The following is a 22,178-nucleotide window of genomic DNA, read 5'->3' as shown; positions in this document are numbered from 1 at the left end:
TTAAAAACAAAACTACTGGAAACTGAAAGCATAATAAAATGGACAAAATTAGTCAACCAAGTAAAAATAAGGTTTTCAACCAGCCTGTTTGTTAGAAATTTGATGTCACCCATTTACCATAGCATGCTTTCTAAATGGACCTTTCTAAATGGCTCTTTATAATACCTCACCAGACTTCCTAAACCCTTGTCTAACTTCTTAAAACAGTGCTTTGATTTACCCTAAAATGTGTGACTCTACTATTCATAGCAAGAGGGTTCTCAGAATAATACCCTTGGAAATGTAAAAGTTTGCTACATCTAATAGTGAATATACTCACATCACTACTGACTACTGACTCTACTGACTCTACAACAGAAAAAAGTATCCATTATTCTACTCCCACCCCACTTTTTTTGGGTAACGATGTGAGAACTCCTGCTCTAGATTATATAATTCACATTACATTGCACTTTGGATAATGAGTTAATGAGTGTTGGCATGTCTTGCACTTTAAATAGCTGTGGAATTTCTTTAAAGAATGCTGAATGAAAGAAAACAGCCAAGTGCGTTAACTGTAACACATCAGAGCTTACAAGTGTTTTTTTTTTTACATCTAGAACAGCTGCTTTTGCAAAGAGAAGCAGCAAAAGAGAGTCCCTCAGTTAAATATGCTCAAAGCATAGAGTCAGCCACACAGTGAAAAAAGTACTGTATAAAAGCTCTATATTTTTGAAAGTTATAGTTGATTTTATGAGGCATACATCATACATACAAGTATAAAGAACATATTGTATTAATATTGTTATTGTTTTACTTCTTGTTCTCTGATCACAGGCCCTTTGTACCTGGTGACTGAGTACTGTCGCTATGGCGACCTGGTGGACTACCTGCACAGGAACAAGCACACGTTCCTGCAGTACTATGCTGAGAAAAACCAGGACTACAGTTGTCTCATCTCCAGAGGAAGCACCCCTCTCAGCCAGAGGAAAGGGTGAGCGAAGCAGACTGGAGCTTTCAGAGCTGCACAAAGGGCGTTTTTGTATGATGTGGGAGGTTATTTTTATTAAAACCTCCTCTTATGTACTTTGAAACATTAGGTAAATATACTTTACAACAGAAAAATATCCCCTTAGGAATCAATAAAGTTCCAGATGATGAAGGAGCATAAATAAACAAATATGCCTTTAAGGTCAGTTTAGTGCACTTTCTCAGACACAATAAATATATATATCTCTCCATCCCTCCAGCTATGTGTCTTTCGGAAGTGAGAGTGATGGAGGATACATGGACATGAGCAAAGATGAGCCCTCAATCTACGTTCCCATGCAAGAGCAGATAGATTCCATCAAATATGCAGATATCCAGCCTTCTCCGTACGAGGCTCTCTACCAACACGGCTTCTACCAGGAACAAGGTTTGATTTGAGCCAGTTTACCACTGTTTTAAAATCACTTTAACCATGATGGATGATGAACTCTGCCACTATAAGCTGTACTTCTGGTTGAAAAGCACAGTGCTTTACATATAATAGACTAATGAATACTTGTTTTCTTAACTGATCAAATGCTGGAGATAATGTACAGACAAATGTGGCAACATATAAAGAGCCTGATCTCTTTTTACCCAGGCAGTCACAGGACAGCCAGAGTTCCCCCATCACAAAAGACAATGTCTTCATTCATGTTCATCACCTTCCTTTTTTTTTTCTCCTGCTGATCCTTTCACCTTGTCACTGTGTTCAGGAGTCAACAGATTAGACCTGGTGATCAGCGACTCTCCCAGTCTCACCTACGAAGATCTTTTAGGATTCAGCTACCAAGTGGCGAAGGGGATGGAGTTCCTTGCCTCTAAGAACGTATGATATTTTATAAAATACTCATCTCAACCTTCTAGATAACTGCCATTTTGTGCCCATTTAAACAAAGATGAAATTAGAAAATTAGTCTTAATTTTCCGATTATATAGAGAAGAATTGGAAGCTTAGTTTAGCATAAAAAAAATTTGAAACAGAGAAAAGAAACTGGAGAAAGCAGGTAGCGAGACTGTGTCAAAAGAAGACAGAGGAAATAGAGATCAGCTAATCAGCATCCAAATTTGCAGCAATATGTAAAAGGAAAAATTGTGCTTATGTGGCAACCTCATGATGATTACAACAGGTATATTCGTTTTCCTCCTCCGCAGTGTGTCCATCGTGACCTGGCTGCCAGGAACGTCCTGATCTGTGAGGGCAAGCTGGTGAAGATTTGTGACTTCGGCCTGGCCAGAGACATCATGCATGACTCCAACTACATCTCTAAAGGCAACGTAAGTATAAAAAAAAACAGTGGTTTATGGAAAAACTTATGGAAAGTTATTCTATTCTGTTCTGACAAGTTTTCACCTGTTTTGGCTTTTTATCCGCGTATAACAGAAATTTAATAGCAGCAAATAAATTCTAGCTGGACGCTTTTAGCCCTCCTGACTGTTGCATGTTTCAAATTAGGAACAGTGGTTCTTTAATAAGATGTTTTTCTTCTTTCATTCAGACGTTCCTTCCCTTGAAGTGGATGGCACCTGAAAGCATTTTCCATAATTTGTATACCACCCTAAGCGATGTGTGGTCATATGGCATTCTTCTTTGGGAGATTTTCACACTGGGTCAGTTCAGGCACACTCACATCAACACACAAAAAGCTTTTAGTCCTACTACTGAAGTGCTGTAGTCATATTGTAGAAGAGAATCACCTTATTTGTAAGTGATAATATAGGACACTTTGTTCCAATGTTCCCACTAAATTTTCATGTGTCTGAGCGAACACACAAACTCCCTGAGCGATCCCTTGGACCACTGTGAGCAACAGCAGACGTGTGCACTGTGGTCATGCCAGCATCCAAGTTACATGGTTTATTATTATATTTATTATTTATTATTAAAATAATCAAATTACAGCATTTACATTTGTGTTAGACTACTTTTAATTAACTGCTTTAACCCACTTACAATGAAAATTAAAAAAAATCTTGTTCATGTCCTGTGTAGTATGTTAACACTATTGGAAGTAAAAATAACTTGAACTCCAATTTTGAAAGCAAAACTTTTTTTTTCTTTTTGTACAGTGTATAATGACCAATGTTGGGCAATTAATTATATAGTTACTTCTTCAAAAAAGTAACTGAGTTATGCAAACAGAAAAGTTTTTTGCAGCTATTTACTTAAAAATGCAGCCAAGGTGTTTTTTTAAATATACATTTCAAACTATTTACAGAACAATCAGCTGTTCTGCATCAAATTTGATGCCACACAAATTATTTGCGCCACTCCAAAAAATAATTTCTGTCCACTATGAGATAAAGGAGAACAACAGCCTGATACCTGCAGACCTGACAACAGGGGATGTATCACTCCTGTAACACCTGTAACATTCAGCAGTCGCCTCATTGTTCTGACACACACAACTAAAACTATTGACTACACTACACACTAACTACACAAGATTTGCGCTAAACGTTGCAAATCTCTCACATCTCAAAACACCTCCGTCACTCTTAAAACTTCCCCCTTCCTAAACATCTAAATGCCATGTTGCTATATCATTTTTTGATTTGTCGACATGGTACATTTTTCCACCAATAGGAAAGTGTGGGGGTTTTTGGTTTTGTTTTTGCTCACAGGCGGAGAGTGCTTTCGAGCATTTCCTAATAAAACGCTGTTTTTACCGTTTCTTCCCGCAGTAAATATAAACAATGATAATATTCAGGAAGAAAACCAAACATTGCAGATATTTTTATCATAACTCTGGTTTTACGTGGCCTATCAATGCAATTTAAAAACTAGTATAAAGTCCACACTTTTTCCGTCAATTGTTCTGTCTGTCCTGCTCACATCTCCGATGATTGTACACGTTGTCATTAACGTGGCTTCACTCCACATCAGCCACGCCGCTTTGCTAGCTAAAACACAGGTGTCAGCACATAAGGACGCTGTCATAGCCTGTCAACGACATTGATTAGCTGCGTATATACGAGTGTGAATTGCATTATAGGCTGAAGTATGGGATAAGGGGGCATCGTTCTAATCCCATACGGGAGCAGCCAGTCACTTACTGACTAACACTGCAAAACAGAATTGTTAGTGTATTAATTTTAATTTCAATTCAGGTTAGATTTTTTTTTTTTTTTTTTTTTGTGCGCAACGCAGATTTTCTGTGCGCAGAGACTGTGCCAGCAGTGCACAATTGCGCACACGTGCAGCTTAGAGGGAACATTGCTTGTACTGAACATTTAAACCTGCTTGGTCTTTTGAAGCTTGTCACACAAACTCTCCTGGACTCTTTACGCACTTCTCTATCCTAAAGTGTAACCAATAAAGAGACATACTATTTCCATGTGACAGTAAAGGAGAGTATAGGAGGCCATGGAAAATCTTCTGTTCTATGTCTGATTGCAAGTACGTACCAGTTTCTTTGAAGCTTCATATGAGGTCAATCTTCCAATTAGGCACAGTCAAGGTTTGAAATCAGCATTTCCTTACTCAGAGTATTGAGAGTTTTTGGTTGTTTATTTTTAAGCATCCTTTCACCAATTTTTTGAAAGTACTATGAAAACAAAGTTGACAGTTTGTTGGATATGCACTTGTAAGCAAGAGTGGTGAAAACATACAATCCGCTTTTGTAAGCGAGATACTTATGAAATTCTCTGTATTTCCTTGTCTAAATGTGAAATTAACTGGACTTTATGGGTCAATTTTTCTCACAGATCTGGGTCAGAATAAATACTTTACTTTACTGAAGTTGAAATAATAAGTCAGTGTTCTGCTTCTTGGAAAACACATTAAATTCACTCATGTCTCAGTGTCTCATAGGCTGAAACAATGTAATTCTGTGTGCAAGGTTGCATTATGTTAGATACAGATCTCAATTAGATTCCTAGCCTTTGCTTCTGATTTCTAAGTCAGCTTTTGAATGATCTCAAATGTTCTCTGCAGGAGGGACCCCCTACCCTGATTTGCCCATGAATGAATTATTCTACAGTGCTTTGAAGAGAGGCTACCGAATGGCCAAACCCACCCATGCCTCCGATGAAGTGTGAGTCTCACTGTCACCTTGACATTTTATTGCCTTTTCAACAACTTTTGAAAAGAAACACACTTATTTCCTTATTTCATGTTGCTCATGTTGCAGTTATGAGATTATGAAGAAATGCTGGGATGAAAAGTATGAGAAAAGGCCCGAGTTCTCATTTCTGGTCCACAGCGTGGGGAATATGCTGACGGACAGCTATAAAAAGGTACATAATAACACTTCCTAGTAGCTGGATGAGATATTGGCAAGCATTCAAGTACTTTACATTGGTGCAATTTCACAGTAATTTCACTTTAACCTTAAAATTGTACTGTAAAAAAATTGTACTTCAGTTTTATGGTTCTATTCTTATGCTTCTGCTTCAGCCAAACTCAGATGGAAATCTGGTGTTTTTTAAGTTCTTTTTCAGTCACCTAATGACATTAGCAATAATAGTTACTTGTTTTTTATTCTTTAAAATAAAGCAGTTCCACACTAAACCCTAACCCTTTCTTTTATTCAGTATTTGTATTACCTCCCACCAATACAGTGATTTAAAAATATTTTTACAGTCTTTTACAGTCATTTACCATTAATACATATTTTATAAGTAACACATATCACATATGTTGCAAGTGTTTTCAGAAAGTGTTGGCAATATAACCTCAAAATGAAATTACAATATTTAAAAATCTTTCTAACAATTTTGACATTTTTGACAAACAGAAAACAGAATAGAAATACTGAATGATTTATTTAGTAATATTTTATTTATTCAAGTAAGTAATAATAAGTAAATGAATGACATTTTCCATGTTTTTATTGCACTCATTATTATAATGAGCTAATGTCACCAATGCCACACTACCTACCTTGAAGTGTGAAACAAGGTGCCAAAAGCAGCAGCATCATAGCGCAGTAGTTGCACTCCATATGACAGCTCTTCCTGTTATATGGAGTGCAACTAGTGACTTGGAGACTATTGATGTAGCTCTCTTTTGAATATAATCATCATCAGAGGTTGAAGAAATTACTCCTTCCTGAGTTTAGGTTTGTCACAGTCAATAAAAAACACAAGTAATTTCACTAAAATGCTCATCATCATTCTTCTTACAAGCTCATCAGACTGCTCCTACGCTGTTAAGGTAATCAAACTCTCTCTCCTGACAACAGAGATACAACCAAGCCAATGAAAACTTCACGAAGAGTGACCACCCGGCAGTCGCCCGCACCAAACCTCGGCTGACCTCACCCTTTCCAATCGCCAACCCAGCATTTGGCACCCCATCTCCTGTCACACTCCAATCTCCACTGGATGCCTACAACCAAAACTCAAGGCCTAGACAAGACTTCAGACAAGAGGCACAGGAAGTCATACCGTCATACAACGAGTACATCATTCCCATTCCGGACCCGAAGCCAGAAGACGCTTTCACTGACTTGCCATCGGAAAGTCCTGGAAGGTACAGAGTCACTGAAAGGATGCTGCAAATGTGTGCCAAGAGCAGGGACTGAAACAAAGATGAATTCGTGTTTGCTTAACTCAAGCAGTTTTTTCATCCAAACACCCACTCATCCAGATGTTGAGCTGAAACAATAGCCGTATTATGGAGAAGTGTTTTTACTGCTTAGATAAACACACACTCAGCATTAATGAGAAAATGAATGCTTGAACCACCAAAGTTTTAGTTTTAGTCACATTTAACTTGAACATAGAGATTTTTTTTCCCAGTTTGGGAGTGATCCAAACCAGTGATGGAAATGTTTTTGTTTTATATTTGACTTAGAAGTCTTACCTTGTAACCTTTGTCCAAGATCACTGACACAGATCACTGATCACTTTTTTTAGATCGTATTTTGTAATAAAAACCAAATAAACATCCACCATTTAGCTGGCATATGAAAATAATATATACGGATATAATAAGACAGCTAGCACCTTGGGCTTTTATACCACCAATATATGTTTAAGTGGTTTTTATGAACCTTTTTTAATGAACAAGTTCATGTTGAAATACTTCATCTAGAACAACACCTCAAAAAGAGCCGTCTGTGTACGACTTTGTGATTAAATGCACTGTGTGAACTTGTGAATGGTTTTTTTCACCTTCAGCTCTGTAGTTGTGGGGGAGGAGACCGACTCCATGTCTCAGGACACTGCTGACACCCTTCCAGAGGAGGACCGGCTGGAAGAGACCAGCGAGAGAGACGCTCTGTTGGGCTCCTCCGGGACACCCGAGGTAGAAGACAGCTTCCTGTAGCCAGATGTAGGAGCCCAGAGGAAACAGATTTCCTTTCTGGGGCTGAAAAGGGAACGTGAATAAACTAAAATGTAGCAAAGTAGAGACTGAGATGGAAATCTCTGTATTTTCACTAAGCACACAGAAAGTTTCTTCTTTTGTTTTTTAACTACAAGTAGTTAACTACAAAATTGTCTTCTGTCATTCGGTTGTATTAGGAAACTTGGTACAAATTAATGCGGTACCCTCCTCACAATTTACACATAGTTTACAACGTGTAGTGAGGCTTATGAGGCCTTATTAAATAAGTGCTTTATCTTTTAGATAACTAATCAACAACTGTTCCCCATATTCACTGTTCAAAAGTAGGCTGCATTTCCTTTTTTTAAAAAGTACGAAATCATTGACACAATATTGTGAGAAAACCTCGAATCCATTTTTCTGTGTAGATTTCGTCCACGTTACAACAGGCTTAAGTGGCTGATTGAAGGCAACTAGACTTCTATTTAGGTTTCTGAAGACATTTCACCTCTCATCTGAAAGGCTCCTTGGAGGTAGTCCTAAGAGTTGCTCACCCACCCTGTTATCATGTGAGTTCTTAGGATCACCAGACCCAAGGCATGGGTCAAAGTGTGAGTTTCACCCATGTTTCCCTAATGACTCACATGATGAGGACCACCTACAGGTGACAACCAGGCGTGAGGTTAAAGACCTGCTAGCCCACATCAGGGTTTTTAGAGCTAAAGAGGCTTTTCAGGTAAGAGGTTAAACATCCTCAAGAACCTGAAAAGAAGTTAATTTGCCTTTAAAGGACAAGTTGCAGAACATTTTGTCCTAAAGCATGATCAGATGTGAAATGGCGATATATAAATGAAAACCTTACCTTGGGTACAGTCAAGAGGACTAATCGTAGTAAATACAAACAGGTTCCACATGCACTGTTTTAATGTGAGATATACTTTATTTTTTAGTTTAATATGCCACAGCGTCTGTGTTTTTATTTGTGTATTTTGAATATTATCTTGTATGTGATGTGTGTGTATGAAAACTTTTGGGAGTTTTTTTTTGTCCTGTATGCTTAACTCATAGTTCTGTGCCAGATTTGCACTTTATGTAGAAAACGTGGATATTCATAACAAAAAAATAATTTCAATTATGTGAAAGTTACATCACAGCAACTGGGGATCTAATGTTAGAGTGATTATGATATGCAGTTTCTGTGACTCTCAAGTGAAAACAATAAATACAGCATATCACTGCCTTAGCACAAGATGGCACAGATGAGTGCCTTTGTATAGACTGATTGTTGTCTTGGGCTGTTGTTGCTTGCATATGAAGGGCTGCTGCTCAAGAAATAGATAGCCATAAATATGTACACATGAAAAAAATCTAAAAAAAAAAAAAAATACCTGTAGTCTTCTGTTGCTTTGGATAACACTAACTGTGTTTCAACGTAATTCACCACTTAAAGGAAGAACACGTCTTTTTATGTCCTGTAGCCTTTCTTACTCTATGTAAAATGCACAAGATCACTGTTATCACAAGCTATGGTACCAAAGCTCTTCTTAACGTTTACAAATGTATTTTTTATATGTGTCATTTTCTATGTTGTAAATGTGACAATAAAGTGTATAATCGTAGTATTGCTTGGATAAGTGGTGTTTTCTTTGGTGTCTCTCACTGTCATTACTGCTGTTAATGCAACTCAAGCACATTAAAAAAAGGAAAACTTTCTGTAATATTTCTGTGATTTAATTTTCTCACTCTCCATTTTCACAGTTTATTACCGAGCTGAATTTCTAAGCCTGACGCATGTCCAAAGTTCAGCGGAGATGAAGATGATTGGTCTCACCTCTGCGGATGTTTCGATATTATTGTGCCTTTCAGAGGCCAATTGACACTGCCTCATTAATTTGTTGAGCATGATATGCTGACTGCCCCCCCCACCCCCAACACGTCGCCTCTCTCTCACACACACACACACACACATTGTTCCTCCACCCCTCCAGACGACTTTCTGTTTGCTGTGTGACTTGTGGCAAAAAGCCTGTAAACAAGAAAGAAGAAGGAGTGCGGAGACGCACAGAAAGGGAACGAGGAACTCAGCTGTGTCAGCTCTGGATGCTGGAAACTTCTGACTCAGGGAAGTTATTAGACCCAAGCTGAAGACATCTGCAGGTGAAAACACTGGAAAGAAATATGGGCTGCTTCTATAATTCATAATTCTGTGTTTCAAGTTAGAGTGACTCTTTACTTTTAATACATGCACCAATGAAATTCTTTCTCGGGGTATGTCATTCTTTAATTGTTTTTATGATCTCAAGTTTTAATATTTCAATTCTGGTTTTATTACACTGGTAATAATAATGGAAACAGTTTGTTCAGTGTTTTTCTTGATCATTCAGAAAGAAGTAAAAGATGAAATTCAGTGATAGCAACAGTTGCTTCTTTGGGGGGGTTTGTTTTTAAGCTCGCACCCATCACTACAAATCAGGTTTTTTCTTCCTGCACTAATAAGTAACAATGTTTAAACTGCAGGTCTGAGTTGATCAAGGATGTTGTCCTACCTTATGCTGTGGCTTGTGGCCTCCACTGCTTCAGGTAAGCTCTGAAAAGCAACAATTTCAATTGCTGTGATTTTGCCCCCTTATATCAGATGTTTGCTTTTCATTTTTGTCTTGTTTTTGAAAACTAATGTGGACTTACATGTTAAAACCACAATTTGTTAGATGTGAAAGATGACCGGGTAAAGCGCGTAACTGTCACATTCCCCGATAGACTTAAAGAATGAAAAGTCCTGTGTGAGTAAAGTTTGTGTAACACTAAAAGATTAAGTTAGTGAAATCAAATTAAATGTGATTACAGAAAATAGCATTCATCTGTTTATGTTTTTAAATGTGAGATGTAAACATGTCAACAACATACTCATCATATTTGGAGTGATGCACTTGTACTCACAGCAGAGAAGAGCTGACAGCCTTCTCAGCTGTTGATTGTCTTCAGTTTTGGGGGTTTAGGGTTGTTCTTGTGATAATATTTAACATCACAAATATGAGTATCACCCGACAGCCATCCAATTGCAATTTCATTTATTTGCATTTTAATAGATAAAAGCATCTGTTGTTTCGCTGAGTTAGGTCTGAACGAATTAGCTTTGCTTTCTGGTTGATTATTGTATAACGTTTATATTGGGTCATATTGAGGTTGCATGAATAGCTCTTTTAAACAGCTGAAGGACTTTGGGGCAAAGGTAGCTGTTTACACTGCTGAGCAGGACATCAGAAATAAAATGCTGGCTTCATATGACATTTAATTTTCAGTGTCTTACATTGTGCTATGTGGCGAATACAAAATGCTGAACGTGGAATCTCAGTTCTGCTTCAAGATTCAACACGCACTGTAAGAAAGGCCAAATGGAAAATTTTATGACCTCTAACTGGAAAGACGTCTCAGCTTCTCCAGTGTCGGTAATTTGGCGTAATGCACTATCCAGTTTTTAAAAACGTCCAGAGTCTCACCAAAGTAATCAAAGAAATCAGTGTTCTTTGTTGCAAAAAATATGCTTTATTAACCCCTCAGGGTTTGGCCCATTACACAAAATCCCTTCCTCAGAAATGGCTAATAAATATTTCTCCGCTCTCATGTGTTTAAAATTCTTAAATGTGTCTCTAGTTTTATTTTTGGTGTCAAAGGCAAAGGGTCTGAGCAAAAATTACAGCAGTAATATTTGAAGTTTCCCATAGTAACTGTTTTTTTACCCCCACTGTTGAGATATAACAACAATGTGAAAAGCAGAAGTATCAAGTATAGATGGAGCCAAGAGTCTTCAATCTGTTTCCTGAATCATACTCTTAAAATAATTCTGAGTCACAGAGCAGATGAGATAATGAAATGGCGAGAACAAAAATAATATGCAACACAAAAAAATAAATAAATAAAAACCTTCAGAGACCATCAGGAACAAATTCAGTTCATTAAATTGTTTTACCCTATTTTTCTATGTCATTTTAATTTGTGCCATTTTCTTATTTTTAGCTGAGTGGAGGCGTCCAGTGATCAAGTTAAACTCCAAGGTGGTTAAGAGCGCTGAGGTGGTGGTCAGAGCTGGAAGACCTCTGGATCTGAGGTGTGAGGGTGAAGCGCCTGTAATCTGGCAAACCAGACTACCCAAACACAGACGCTACATATCCAGGGGCAATGGGACTGTCCGTACTTTTAAAGTCGAACGTCCCACTGCAGAATTCACTGGAACGTACAAGTGTTATTACACCAGCGGGTCCCACCGTGACTCCTCGGTGTATGTGTATGTAAAAGGTGAGCTTCTGTTGTTCTGCTGTAAGCTTCCTGAAGTTTGTGCTTAGCTGGATGTTTATTAGTGTTCAGGCTAAGTTTCGCATTAGTTAATTGTTTGAAAATCCTTCTTCCAGATCCAAGTCATGTTTTCTGGACCAGCAGCACATCCCTGCAGGTGGTAGCGAAGGAGGGTGAGAGCTACCTGCTGCCCTGCCTACTGACCAACCCAGAAGCTACAGACATAAGCCTGCGCATGAACAATGGCACTTCTGTGCCACCAGGAATGAACTTTACCATCTTCAGAGACCGTGGCATTCTCATCCACAGCCTTCACCCCAGCTTTAATGCTGACTACATCTGCACGGCCAGGGTCAACGGAGTGGAGATGACCTCTAAGGCCTTTTCCATCAATGTCATTCAGAGTGAGAAAAACAATTTCCCAAAGCTTTTTTTTTAGAATTCCTCTAAACTGAAACTTGTCTGGCGTGGCTGTAACTCAGGAGGTAGAGCAGGTGGTTCAGTCGCTGGCTGCTTCTGTCTCTGGTCTGCATGCCTAAGTATCCTTGGGCAAGATGCTCAACCCAAGTTGCTCTCTGATGCGTTTATAGGATTTGAATATGTGTGAATATTAGATAGAAAGCACTTAGGTGTAGAAAAATGTGCTTTGAGTGCTCAAGTAGGCACTCAAAACACAAATATAAGAATCAGCCCATTACCACTTGTGTCTATTTTGACATTTGGGTATGATTTTTCTCTTTTTCTAGAGCTCCGTTTCCCTCCATACGTCTTCTTGGAGACAGAGGAATATGTACGCATAGTTGGGGAAGAACTCAAGATCCCATGCACAACACACAATCCCAACTTCTACTACAACGTCACCTGGAAATACACAACCAAATCAGTCAGTACAAGATATTTCTACGTTTTACAGTGATACTAATCAAAATTTTCATTTTTTCTTTTTCTTCTTTAAACATCTTTATGTATTTGTCTTCAGGTCCCAAAAATCACTGAGATAGTTCGCTCCAATGGTGAAAATCGCCTGGACATAGAGAGCACACTGACTATCGCTGCTGTGAACCTGGCAGACACAGGAAACATCTCCTGCATCGGTTCTAACGAAGCAGGGGTGAACACTTCGACCACATACCTGCTGGTTGTGGGTAAGCCACAAAAAAACACCCAACAGCTAAAACCTCTTGGAATTTATAAAGATAAGCCTAAAGTATTCACTTTATAAACTGTTTAATGATTTCAATAAACTAAAATGTTTGTCTCTTCATTGTTTGAGCAGACAAGCCTTACATCAGACTATCACCCCAGCTGTCGCCTAAGTTGGCCCACAAGGGCCTCTCGGTCGAGGTGAACGAGGGAGACGATCTGGAGCTCAGCGTGCTCATCGAAGCATACCCCCACATCACAAAGCACAGATGGGACACGCCGACATCTCTCAACACAGCCACACAGGAGAACAAGCTCATCCGATACAACAACAGGTGGACTAAAATAGCTTCATGGGAAAGAAACGTGCAATACCCCTACTCATCATTCTGGTATCTCAGCAGTACAGTTAGAAAAGTGCAAAAATCAAGTGTACTACAGGAAGAGGAAGTTTTACTAAATTTGAGATTTGCTGTCCTTGCATTCTGTGTAAATCTGACCAGGTCATTATATTTCCTCAGGTCATGAAACTCAAAGAGGGAAGAGTGCTGTTCTCTTTTTATTTCACCAATGATGCATAGGAGCTGTCTGAATTCAAGACACCAAATTAGTCACTTCTGGTTCTGTAGATATTCCTCTTTTTCACCATTTATTTATTTTTGTTTTAGATACCATGCTATTCTGCAGCTGAAAAGAATGAATATACAGGAGCAGGGCCAGTACACCTTCTATGCTCAGAGTGAAATGACCAACGCATCCATCACATTTCAAGTCCAGATGTATCGTAAGTGACAGAAACACAAACTAACATCGTTTAATTTTTTTCTTTGTCAACTGGTCGTATATCTCGATCATTCACTGTTGACTAATTATTGTTTTTCCCCCTCATTTCTTCCCACTGGCAGAGAGACCAATTGCTGTCGTGAAATGGGAAAATGTAACCACACTTACTTGCACTTCGCATGGCTATCCTCCTCCCAGAATCATCTGGTATCAGTGTTTTGGAATCCGACCCACGTAAGTATAACTGCGCATAAAAGACCTCACCCAGTCTCTGACCCTCTGAATGAACACAAACTGTAGTGATTTTAGTGATTTCTCTCTGAGATAAGGTTAAGCACTGATGTTTCTGTCAGTTTATTGCCTTTCTCTATCTGTGCAGGTGCAATGAAAACAATACTGGACTGCAGCTGGCAATCCCTCTCCGAGCTCCTACAGTGGAGGTCCAGAGGGAGGAGTACGGGGCTGTGGAAGTGGAAAGCGTCCTCACTGTGGCGTTTTCCAACAGGAGGATGACGGTTGAGTGTGTGGCTTTCAACCTCGCTGGCGTCAGCAGTGACACTCTTGCTGTGAACGTTAACGGTGAGCACTCGATCATATGTCCATTTTAAGGCTGCTCTCTAAATTTCTAATTTCTCTAGAGTACCATTACTGGATGTGGTTCAGATCTAATCTAATGTTTCTTTCATGGAAAGAAAAAAAATGTTATTTTTCTTCTTTTCTGAGCATGGTTATTAATTATCCTCAATAAATATGCAAGTGCTAGATAAATTCTGTTTAAGGACATCAGCTTGTATGTCACACAGCCAGTCTTAATGAGGTTAACTCACATTGAAATCTCTCTCTATGAACAGACTGGCCTTTTACTTCCCTTCTGATTGGAGCAGCAGCGATTTTGACCATCCTTCTTGTGCTCCTCATTTTCCTGTTTTACAAATACAAGCAGGTAGGTTGAGTCAATTCTTAAAAAATAACATCGCAAAATAAACTGTAAGAAGCATCTCCAACATCCAAATATGACGCCCAAAAACATTTAAAGAAAGCAGTTACTCCATTCTTTACTGACTTTATTTTTAAGAAACCGAGGTATGAGATCCGCTGGAAGATCATTGAGGCGAGAGATGGGAACAATTACACCTTCATTGACCCCACGCAGCTGCCCTACAATGAAAAGTGGGAGTTCCCTAGAGACAAGCTCAAACTAGGTGTGCAACGTGTTTGTCAAATTGACTAAATTCTCATTATATTACATCAAAATAATAATAATTGAATATTTGATTGTAAATTGCAGACTAGGTTGAAGTCAAAATGCTCCTCTGTGTATTTTCTCTACAAACAGGGAAGATCCTGGGTGCAGGCGCATTTGGAAAAGTTGTTGAGGCCACTGCTTATGGAATGGGAAAGGAAGACAATGTGATGCGTGTAGCTGTGAAAATGTTAAAAGGTTTGGATCCACTGTTGCACTGTGAGGTTTTTTTGAGTTGAGCGTGACAGATCTTTCATGGAAAATAGGACCTAACTGAGAGGTTATTGTCCACATGAGCAAGTCAGACTGACTCTGTGTAAAAGACATTATATTTAGACCTCTGAAAAAAAAACCTGTTTCTGCAGCCCGTGCCCATTCAGATGAGAGGGAGGCTCTAATGTCTGAACTGAAGATCTTGAGTCACCTGGGTCACCACCAGAACATCGTCAACCTACTTGGAGCCTGCACCTATGGAGGTCAGAGAACGCAGATGAAACGGAAATACTGCAAAAACTTGTGTTAAAATTAGAAGTCATCCATATCATGGAAAATCCTGTTTAACTAAGCATGCAAGCTCATTTCAACGGTCATAAGATAGCAGGTTTCCTCATCAGGTCCAGTGCTTGTGATCACTGAGTACTGCAGCCTCGGCGACCTCCTGAACTTCCTTCGCCAGAAGGCAGAGACATTTGTGAACTTTGTCATGAATATTCCCGACATCATGGAAAATTCTACCGACTACAAGAACATCTGCAATCAGAAGCAGTTCATTCGAAGGTACATCAGCAAACACACTTAATGAAAGAGGACATGTGAAATGTATCCAAGCACTGATATCTCTGTTTACTTTTAACAGCGATAGCGGGATCTCCAGTGAAACCTCGAGCACCTACTTGGAGATGAGACCCAGCCGCTTAGCAGAGTTGCCAACTGTGGAATCATCTGAAGGTAAGCTCGTCAGCAGCCTGAGGTTTATATTGTTGAAAATGATCAGATCAGTGTGCTGACCGCAGGATTTTATTCCTATCTGATTCTTTTCTAGACCTTGTCTGTGAGGAGAGTGGTGACTGGCCGCTGGATATTGATGACCTGCTCAGATTTTCCTTCCAAGTAGCTCAGGGCCTCGACTTTTTGGCCAGGAAAAATGTGAGTTTAACACTCCATTAACAAATTAGAAATCTGACACTTTATGGTTTGTGAATAAGAACAGAATGTGATTCACAAATTGTTACAGCAACGCATTTAATTTGAAATAGTACAACACAACAATGCTGAAACTTTGTTGTTTTTTTATATGACAAATTATTTCATGATTTCAATTTCATACCAGAGACAAAAAAAATCATGCATTGGAAAGCAGGATGGGTGTGAGGTTAACTGGTCAGAGGGCCCGGTGGCGCCAGTGTCCGGCAGCCTCGCCTCTGTCAGTGCGCCCCAGGGTGGCTGTGGCTACAATGTAGCTTGCCATCACCAGTGTTTGAATGTGTGTGTGAATGGGTGGATGACTGGATATGTAAAGCGCTTTGGGGTCCTTAGGGACTAGTAAAGCGCTATATAAATACAGGCCATTTAACTGACCGCAGGTGTAACATGATTTCATTAAGAAGCTTCCAGGAAAGGCTTAGACTTTTAGAAGTAACAATGTGGAGAGCGTCACCCCGGGCAAACAGTTTAGGATAATGTTTCTCTGTTTAATATTGCAGATGATGTAGATAGTAGATTATCTAAGACACACAATGTCATTATAAAAATCATACAAGGAGCAATGGCTGATCTTTAACCCGTAAGTGACATTCCAATAAAAATAGACAACAAAGAGGAACTGTGGTTTGGCTAATTTAAAAATCTTTATGGGAACAGGGGGAGCTTTAAAATGTACATAAAAATGCAAACCCACATTATGCATGTATTGCTGGAGTGTGGCTGCATAGCAAGAATTATGAATATGGGGCATTATCTGATTTTTAAAAAAATGTGACAAAGAAGGCATTTGAAATCTTTTATCTCATAAGGTGAGACAACCTGCTGTGACCAGTCCCCTTTCCATGTTTTTAAAGCTGATATCAAAATCATATATTTCTTTCAGTTTTAAAATCTTTTTTATTTCCTTTTTGCTGTTTAAAAAACAAAAAGGGGTCTTAATGTCTTACAAAAACATTGCTTTCAGCTTTCATTTGTTTTTACACAGCGTCCCTGTGTGTTAAACCACTCCTCTGGGCTTATGATGGGTATTTCCCATCACATATTTAGTCATAGTTTGACGTTGTACATTTCTTGATGGAGATCTTTCGTTCTAAATTAAGCCTTCCACTGATCTTATTGTCTTTCACTGGGCAAAGCTCTACAAGCTGAAACAAACTGTGTGAAATGCGTGTGTGCAGTGTATTCACAGAGACGTGGCTGCGAGGAATGTGCTCCTGACCAGTCGCAGAGAGGCAAAGATCTGTGACTTCGGTCTGGCACGGGACATCATGAATGACTCCAACTATGTGGTGAAAGGCAATGTAAGCGTTTGATCTGATAAGAGCTAAATATTGCTTACATGGTATCCACTGCAAATCACTTAATTTGTTTGTGTGTTGTTTTGTGCAAAGGCACGTCTGCCAGTGAAGTGGATGGCTCCCGAGAGCATCTTTGACTGCGTGTACACCGTTCAGAGTGACGTCTGGTCCTATGGCATCCTCTTGTGGGAGATCTTCTCTTTAGGTAAGAATGCGTAAACATGTGATCTGTGCTTGTATTTATTTCATGGGTTGGTGCTGAAAATCACATGTTATTCACTACTAGGCAAAAGCCCCTACCCCAGCATGGCTGTGGACACTAGGTTCTACAAGATGGTGAAGCGTGGCTACCAGATGTCCCAACCAGACTTTGCTCCACCTGAAATGTAAGTTTGACACTTCAGCAGCATGGCTCATTCAGGGATGAGTCACTGCTTCCCCTTTTTCTCAAACACTTTATTTTGTCTGAGGCTCTTATCCTGCTAACCATCACCTGATTATCAGTTGAGTTTTACGGGCGTATCAAGTGACTATCAGCAGAGTTTTTACGACTGATACAATGGCAAATAATCCAATTAAAGGCCTTCGTATCAGCTCCTGGCACGTAGTTAAGCAATAGTAGGAGTAATACTATGGTTATGCTTACTAACCAGTGAGATCAGCTGATAACATGCGGTGACTTTTAACTAGTAACAAGTTAATTTAAGATAACAGACTTATTAATGTAGCTGATTGTGAATAGGCACTAGCCTCCCAAAGTTCAAACAGTCTGCTTTCTAAATGGTCTTTATGAATGAACAAAGATCCTATTTTTTCCCCTTCCTGCAGTCTCACGGGCTATCTGACATCTGAAATAACCGACAGATGAGATAACCTCATAATGCACTTCCATTATTCATGAATTTCATTTGCTTTTGGGTTCTCCCTTGACCTCAAACCTAAAACTAAATAAGTCCAAACTCCAAACTTTGCAAGCCATCGAAATTAAAATAAAATAAAGATTTTATTCTTTTTTGCGATACAGCCCTAACATCTGTGTGTGCTGATTTGCCATGGCATGTCACACTAGCCAGGAATAAATGTGCTGTGGAAATAGACTTAATCTGAGTCAGGGCCAAATCATTTCTTGTTCTGCTGTGAGTCAGGCCTCAGTTCTGCCTGTTAGCCACATGATCTCAAAGCTAGAGAGCCATGTAACTGCTATTTCATGGCAACTAAATGGAACTGGAGGGGCAGGGGTCCTTATAAACAAGTCTGTCTTTTTTTTTAACTGCGTCACCGCCCCATAAGCCTCTCCTTATTCATCTAACTCGGCTTTACACCACACAGTCTGAGGAGTGAAAATAAGAGTGCAAAACCCCTTTAATGTACACCATGAACTGTTTCTCTGAAAGAACTCTTTTTGATTTCAGCTACGGTATCATGAAGATGTGCTGGAATCTGGAGCCGACAGAGCGTCCCACCTTCAGCAAAATCTGTCACATGATTCAAAGGCTACTTGGGGACCAACCTGAGCAGGGACAGGTGAGTTAGTCTGCATGTGCAGTGTGAGAGAAAGCACCCAGGGAGAAAAACATGTGGCGGCCCGGCCAAGATGACCTCGGGAAACCCTGTTTCTTTTAATTTAATGGTCCTTAAGAGACAGCAAATTTAGTTGTGAAGTCCAAGACCAATTACACGATTTAGATTCTTTGCGATAATGTCTGTTTGGGTGTTGTTCCAACTGAAGATACTCACAATGCCACTATTTATGTCAGTCTAAAATATAAACTCTGTAATCATGTTTTGTATAACTCTCACCATCTTGATGATACCTCTTCCGCAGTTAATGTACCAGAATGTGCAGGAGCAGGTCACGGAGGGTGAAGGGTGTGACGAGTGCTTCGACAGCCCCTGTGACCAGTCTTGTGACCACCAAGAAGAAGAGCAGCCTCTGATGAAGACCAACAACTACCAGTTTTGTTGAAAGGCCTTACACTCAAATCAATCAGCAAACCAATCACTCTTCAACAAGGATCAGAAAACTGGCATGATCTCTAGTTTGCAGCTTGTTTCAATCGCCGGAGAGTCGTCTTATCAGCTATTTTTCGCCTGTCGTGCCTGCTCTCCAGACAGACGAGCAGCTGCGGCAAGCATGTGACCTGCCTCTTTTGCATGCGATCCATGACTAGAAATTGCCACGTCTAAAATGAAAGGAGGAAACAATGTCAACAAGTCACACAAGGTATCAAAGGGTAGTTTATTCTAAAGATTGCTCCATGGCAGACTGTTTATTAGCCCTTCTTCTGTTTTTTATTTGAGGTCAAATCTGTCAGTTTTTCCAAGCAAGAATCTGCTTGATTCTTTTGTTTTATTCTTGTGAGTGTGCTCTTAATTATCTGTTGCACACCATGTTTATTATACTTTTTATTACCGCCAAAGGAGACTCAGAATTATGTGTTCTTCCATCAGGATCACTGTCTTTCATTATTTTGGGGGTACAACAGTCGGAAACACTGAATTAAAACAATGAGAGCCTTTCTTCTCTCTAGACAACCTGTGTTATATTAATTATAATCAAAAAATATAAAGCGCTCAAGTTTTTCCCTTGATTAAAACATGCTAAAGGGGCCAAAGAGGAGGCAGATAATGAGTGCAGTGTTTTCCTCGCTGGGCTTTGGTCACAGCTGTATTTCTTGTGACACACTTGCAGTAGCTGTTAGTGGGTTGCAGCATGTGATTGTTCGACTTCAATCTAATTAGTCAGCGTGATTTTAGAACAAGGAGTACGACTGAGCTGAGCAGGGAAATCGTTAGATGTCTTGTGGAGCAAAAGAACAATGTTTGATGTTTGGGGTTGATGGGGTTAGCAGGGTGCAGCTGAATCTTGTACTTTCCTGTAGCATTAGATGATAAGTTTCATGCACATGTGTATGTAGCAGTCAGCCTACACTGCCAAATGTATGAAGATTATATGATCATATAAATATATATATATAAGCTATACGAGAGACAGAGACTGCCAATTTCTGTGACTTTGGCTACTTTAAATGTGCTTGTATCTGAATGAAACAGAAGTGAGATGTCGAATAATGTACATATAACACATGAATCAAGAATGATCTTTATTTTCACTGAGAAGAGAAACATGAATATTTCATAGATGTGTTATGTCTCGTTTTTATCTTTTGTGCAAATGAGACAATCAACAAAAAAGCTGCAAATTAAGTTGTTGCATAACTGCAGAGGCGTTCATTAAAAGATTTATCACCGAAACTCTGTGTTTCAATGTAAAGTTTTATATTATCCAACTGAAATGTTGTATTTCACACCATTTTTTTTTCTTTGTTGTTCCTAACTGTGCCAACAGAAACTGTTTCCTTCGTGTTCTTCTCTCCTCGCTTCCTGTTTTTATTGGATAACATCCAGTCCACATTTCCCACAGTGTCTGTCAACAATTGCGCAACTCTAAAATCTTTATAGGGAAGTAATAATCCGGCTTCAGTTTCTATGTCAGTCTGGACTCTTTTCCTTCTCCGTGTGGGTTCAGTTAGAAACCTATTTCATTCTCTATCAGTTTCAGACACTTTTCAGGAACTATCTTGCTCTACTTTATCAGGTGCTGAAATTTGCTCTATCAAGAAGCTGAGATATTACTGATTTTGAGCAAAGCATGATCATCGTCCCTATCGTCACTGGGTTGTACTCTTTTTGTCAGCTGCTGTGTGTAAAACTTTAAAAGAATCTACTCTCATATATGTGACGTGCGTTCTTACTGTGGCTTGAAACATATGACAAACTGTAAAGTATCTGTTTTGTCCACTCAAATTGTTCCTACTTTATTTTAAATGAATATAAATGTTTTATCAAGAAGCTGGTTCAGATTTGAATCTTATTTCTCATGAAAAACGTGAAAGTCGTGGAGTAAATAACAGTACTTCTGTTTACATTTTAGCTTTTAAACATTTGCTGGGACTTCATAGATGCTTCTCTTCATGCCTTGATTACAAGAGGAAGTTCATGCGCGTAATGAGGTTCAAGAAATTTTCTCAGAATTGACTGGACAATTTATTGACAGGGTGTTATTTAAAAAAAAATGAAGCAGACTTAATATCTGTTGATTCCAAGTGTCAGATTTGAATTTTATAGTTTTTCATTGTAATTTTAAATGTGATACTCAAAGAGATCTCAGTGTGAAGAACGACATCATTATACTGGGGGAAAAAAATGAAGAGAAAGAGTAAAAGGTTTAGGAGTGTCCAAAGCAACAGGAATGAATGCAATGACCAGCTCAGCAACACCAACAGGCCTGAAAGACCTCAGAGGACAACTCAAGTGCATGAAGATCTTCACAACATCTAACTAAAGGAAGTCCTGAGTCAGAAGAAGTCACGTTGTTTTCAAGCTCTGCAATTATGAGTGGAAATAGAGGTTTTACACCAACATACAGTACACTTAAAAAAGTTTAAGGTCGAGATATATTTGTTCGTTCATTTTTTAATTGCACTTTCATGAACTTTAACGTCTAATGTGTTAACTGTGCCTATAGAGTTTGACATGTCACGCTTTTTATTCTTGCAGTTTCTCTGACCTTGGGGTGAATTGACTCTTGGGAATACTGCCAACTGTTTTAAAGCTTCTTTTTTTTTCATAATCTTTCTCACTGTAGAATGATGAGCTTCAAATTGGTCCCAGATTACAATTATAATCATTCTCTGATGAATAGCAACAGCTGCTCCTTTAACATCATTGCTGAAGTCTAAAGCCTGATGTCCTTAATGGCATTGCGTTAACACTTGAATGTGTCAACCAAGCCAATACTTTTATAGAAGTGCTCACACTAATGCTAATGAGGTGAATCAGGTGCATCTGATCATCAGCACCTTGCTGCTAAAAAATAAATAAATAAATAAATGAATAAAAAATAAATTAAATGAATGTAAATTTTTTAAAAAGA

The 22,178-nt window shown here is 39.0% G+C and overlaps 2 protein-coding genes across 5 annotated transcripts in view; both read left to right on the top strand.

The window, feature by feature from the left end:
* Nucleotides 1-8,901, top strand: part of pdgfrb (platelet-derived growth factor receptor, beta polypeptide) — a 29,433-nt gene extending 20,532 nt beyond the window's left edge. Inside the window, exons 15-23 of the mRNA XM_040016498.1 lie at nucleotides 817-973; nucleotides 1,230-1,396; nucleotides 1,725-1,837; nucleotides 2,164-2,286; nucleotides 2,508-2,619; nucleotides 4,946-5,045; nucleotides 5,142-5,247; nucleotides 6,195-6,484; nucleotides 7,135-8,901. Of these exons, the coding sequence (XP_039872432.1) occupies nucleotides 817-973; nucleotides 1,230-1,396; nucleotides 1,725-1,837; nucleotides 2,164-2,286; nucleotides 2,508-2,619; nucleotides 4,946-5,045; nucleotides 5,142-5,247; nucleotides 6,195-6,484; nucleotides 7,135-7,282 (1,316 nt within the window). The 3' untranslated portion in view covers nucleotides 7,283-8,901. The remainder of the gene's footprint in view (nucleotides 1-816; nucleotides 974-1,229; nucleotides 1,397-1,724; nucleotides 1,838-2,163; nucleotides 2,287-2,507; nucleotides 2,620-4,945; nucleotides 5,046-5,141; nucleotides 5,248-6,194; nucleotides 6,485-7,134) is intronic.
* Nucleotides 2,647-21,094, top strand: csf1ra (colony stimulating factor 1 receptor, a). Of its 4 annotated transcripts, none has more exons than XM_040016499.1 (22): nucleotides 9,258-9,439; nucleotides 9,800-9,862; nucleotides 11,297-11,575; nucleotides 11,689-11,976; nucleotides 12,319-12,455; nucleotides 12,552-12,717; nucleotides 12,849-13,050; nucleotides 13,384-13,499; nucleotides 13,621-13,732; nucleotides 13,878-14,077; nucleotides 14,350-14,441; nucleotides 14,574-14,700; nucleotides 14,835-14,960; nucleotides 15,107-15,217; nucleotides 15,356-15,518; nucleotides 15,598-15,689; nucleotides 15,784-15,887; nucleotides 17,123-17,245; nucleotides 17,336-17,447; nucleotides 17,529-17,628; nucleotides 18,655-18,766; nucleotides 19,068-21,094. In XM_040016499.1, the coding sequence occupies exons 2-22, from the start codon at nucleotides 9,817-9,819 to the stop codon at nucleotides 19,206-19,208; spliced, it is 2,949 nt and encodes a 982-aa protein (XP_039872433.1). In that variant the 5' UTR covers nucleotides 9,258-9,439; nucleotides 9,800-9,816; the 3' UTR covers nucleotides 19,209-21,094. The 4 variants fall into 4 exon arrangements, with proteins under 4 accessions (XP_039872436.1, XP_039872433.1, XP_039872435.1 ...); XM_040016501.1 differs by having other exon boundaries at nucleotides 9,260-9,439; nucleotides 14,835-14,939; XM_040016500.1 differs by lacking the exon at nucleotides 9,258-9,439 and adding an exon at nucleotides 9,526-9,550.
* Nucleotides 21,095-22,178: the final 1,084 nt, after the last annotated feature.

This window comes from Simochromis diagramma, unplaced genomic scaffold (assembly GCF_900408965.1).
Source record: "Simochromis diagramma unplaced genomic scaffold, fSimDia1.1 OVJJ01000685.1, whole genome shotgun sequence".
NCBI classification, from domain to species: Eukaryota; Metazoa; Chordata; class Actinopteri; order Cichliformes; family Cichlidae; genus Simochromis; species Simochromis diagramma.
The sequence above is the reverse complement of the archived record's forward strand: the minus strand, read 5'-3'. Positions and strand labels throughout refer to the sequence as shown.

Excerpts from the sequence above, each read along its gene's own strand:
- csf1ra (XM_040016499.1), top strand. The coding sequence starts at position 9,817 with ATGTTGTCCTACCTTATGCTGTGGCTTGTGGCCTCCACTGCTTCAG. Across the intron at positions 17,246-17,335 it reads ACTATGTGGTGAAAGGCAAT|GCACGTCTGCCAGTGAAGTG; the intron begins GTAAGCGTTTGA and ends TTTTGTGCAAAG. Across the intron at positions 18,767-19,067 it reads ACCAACCTGAGCAGGGACAG|TTAATGTACCAGAATGTGCA; the intron begins GTGAGTTAGTCT and ends CCTCTTCCGCAG.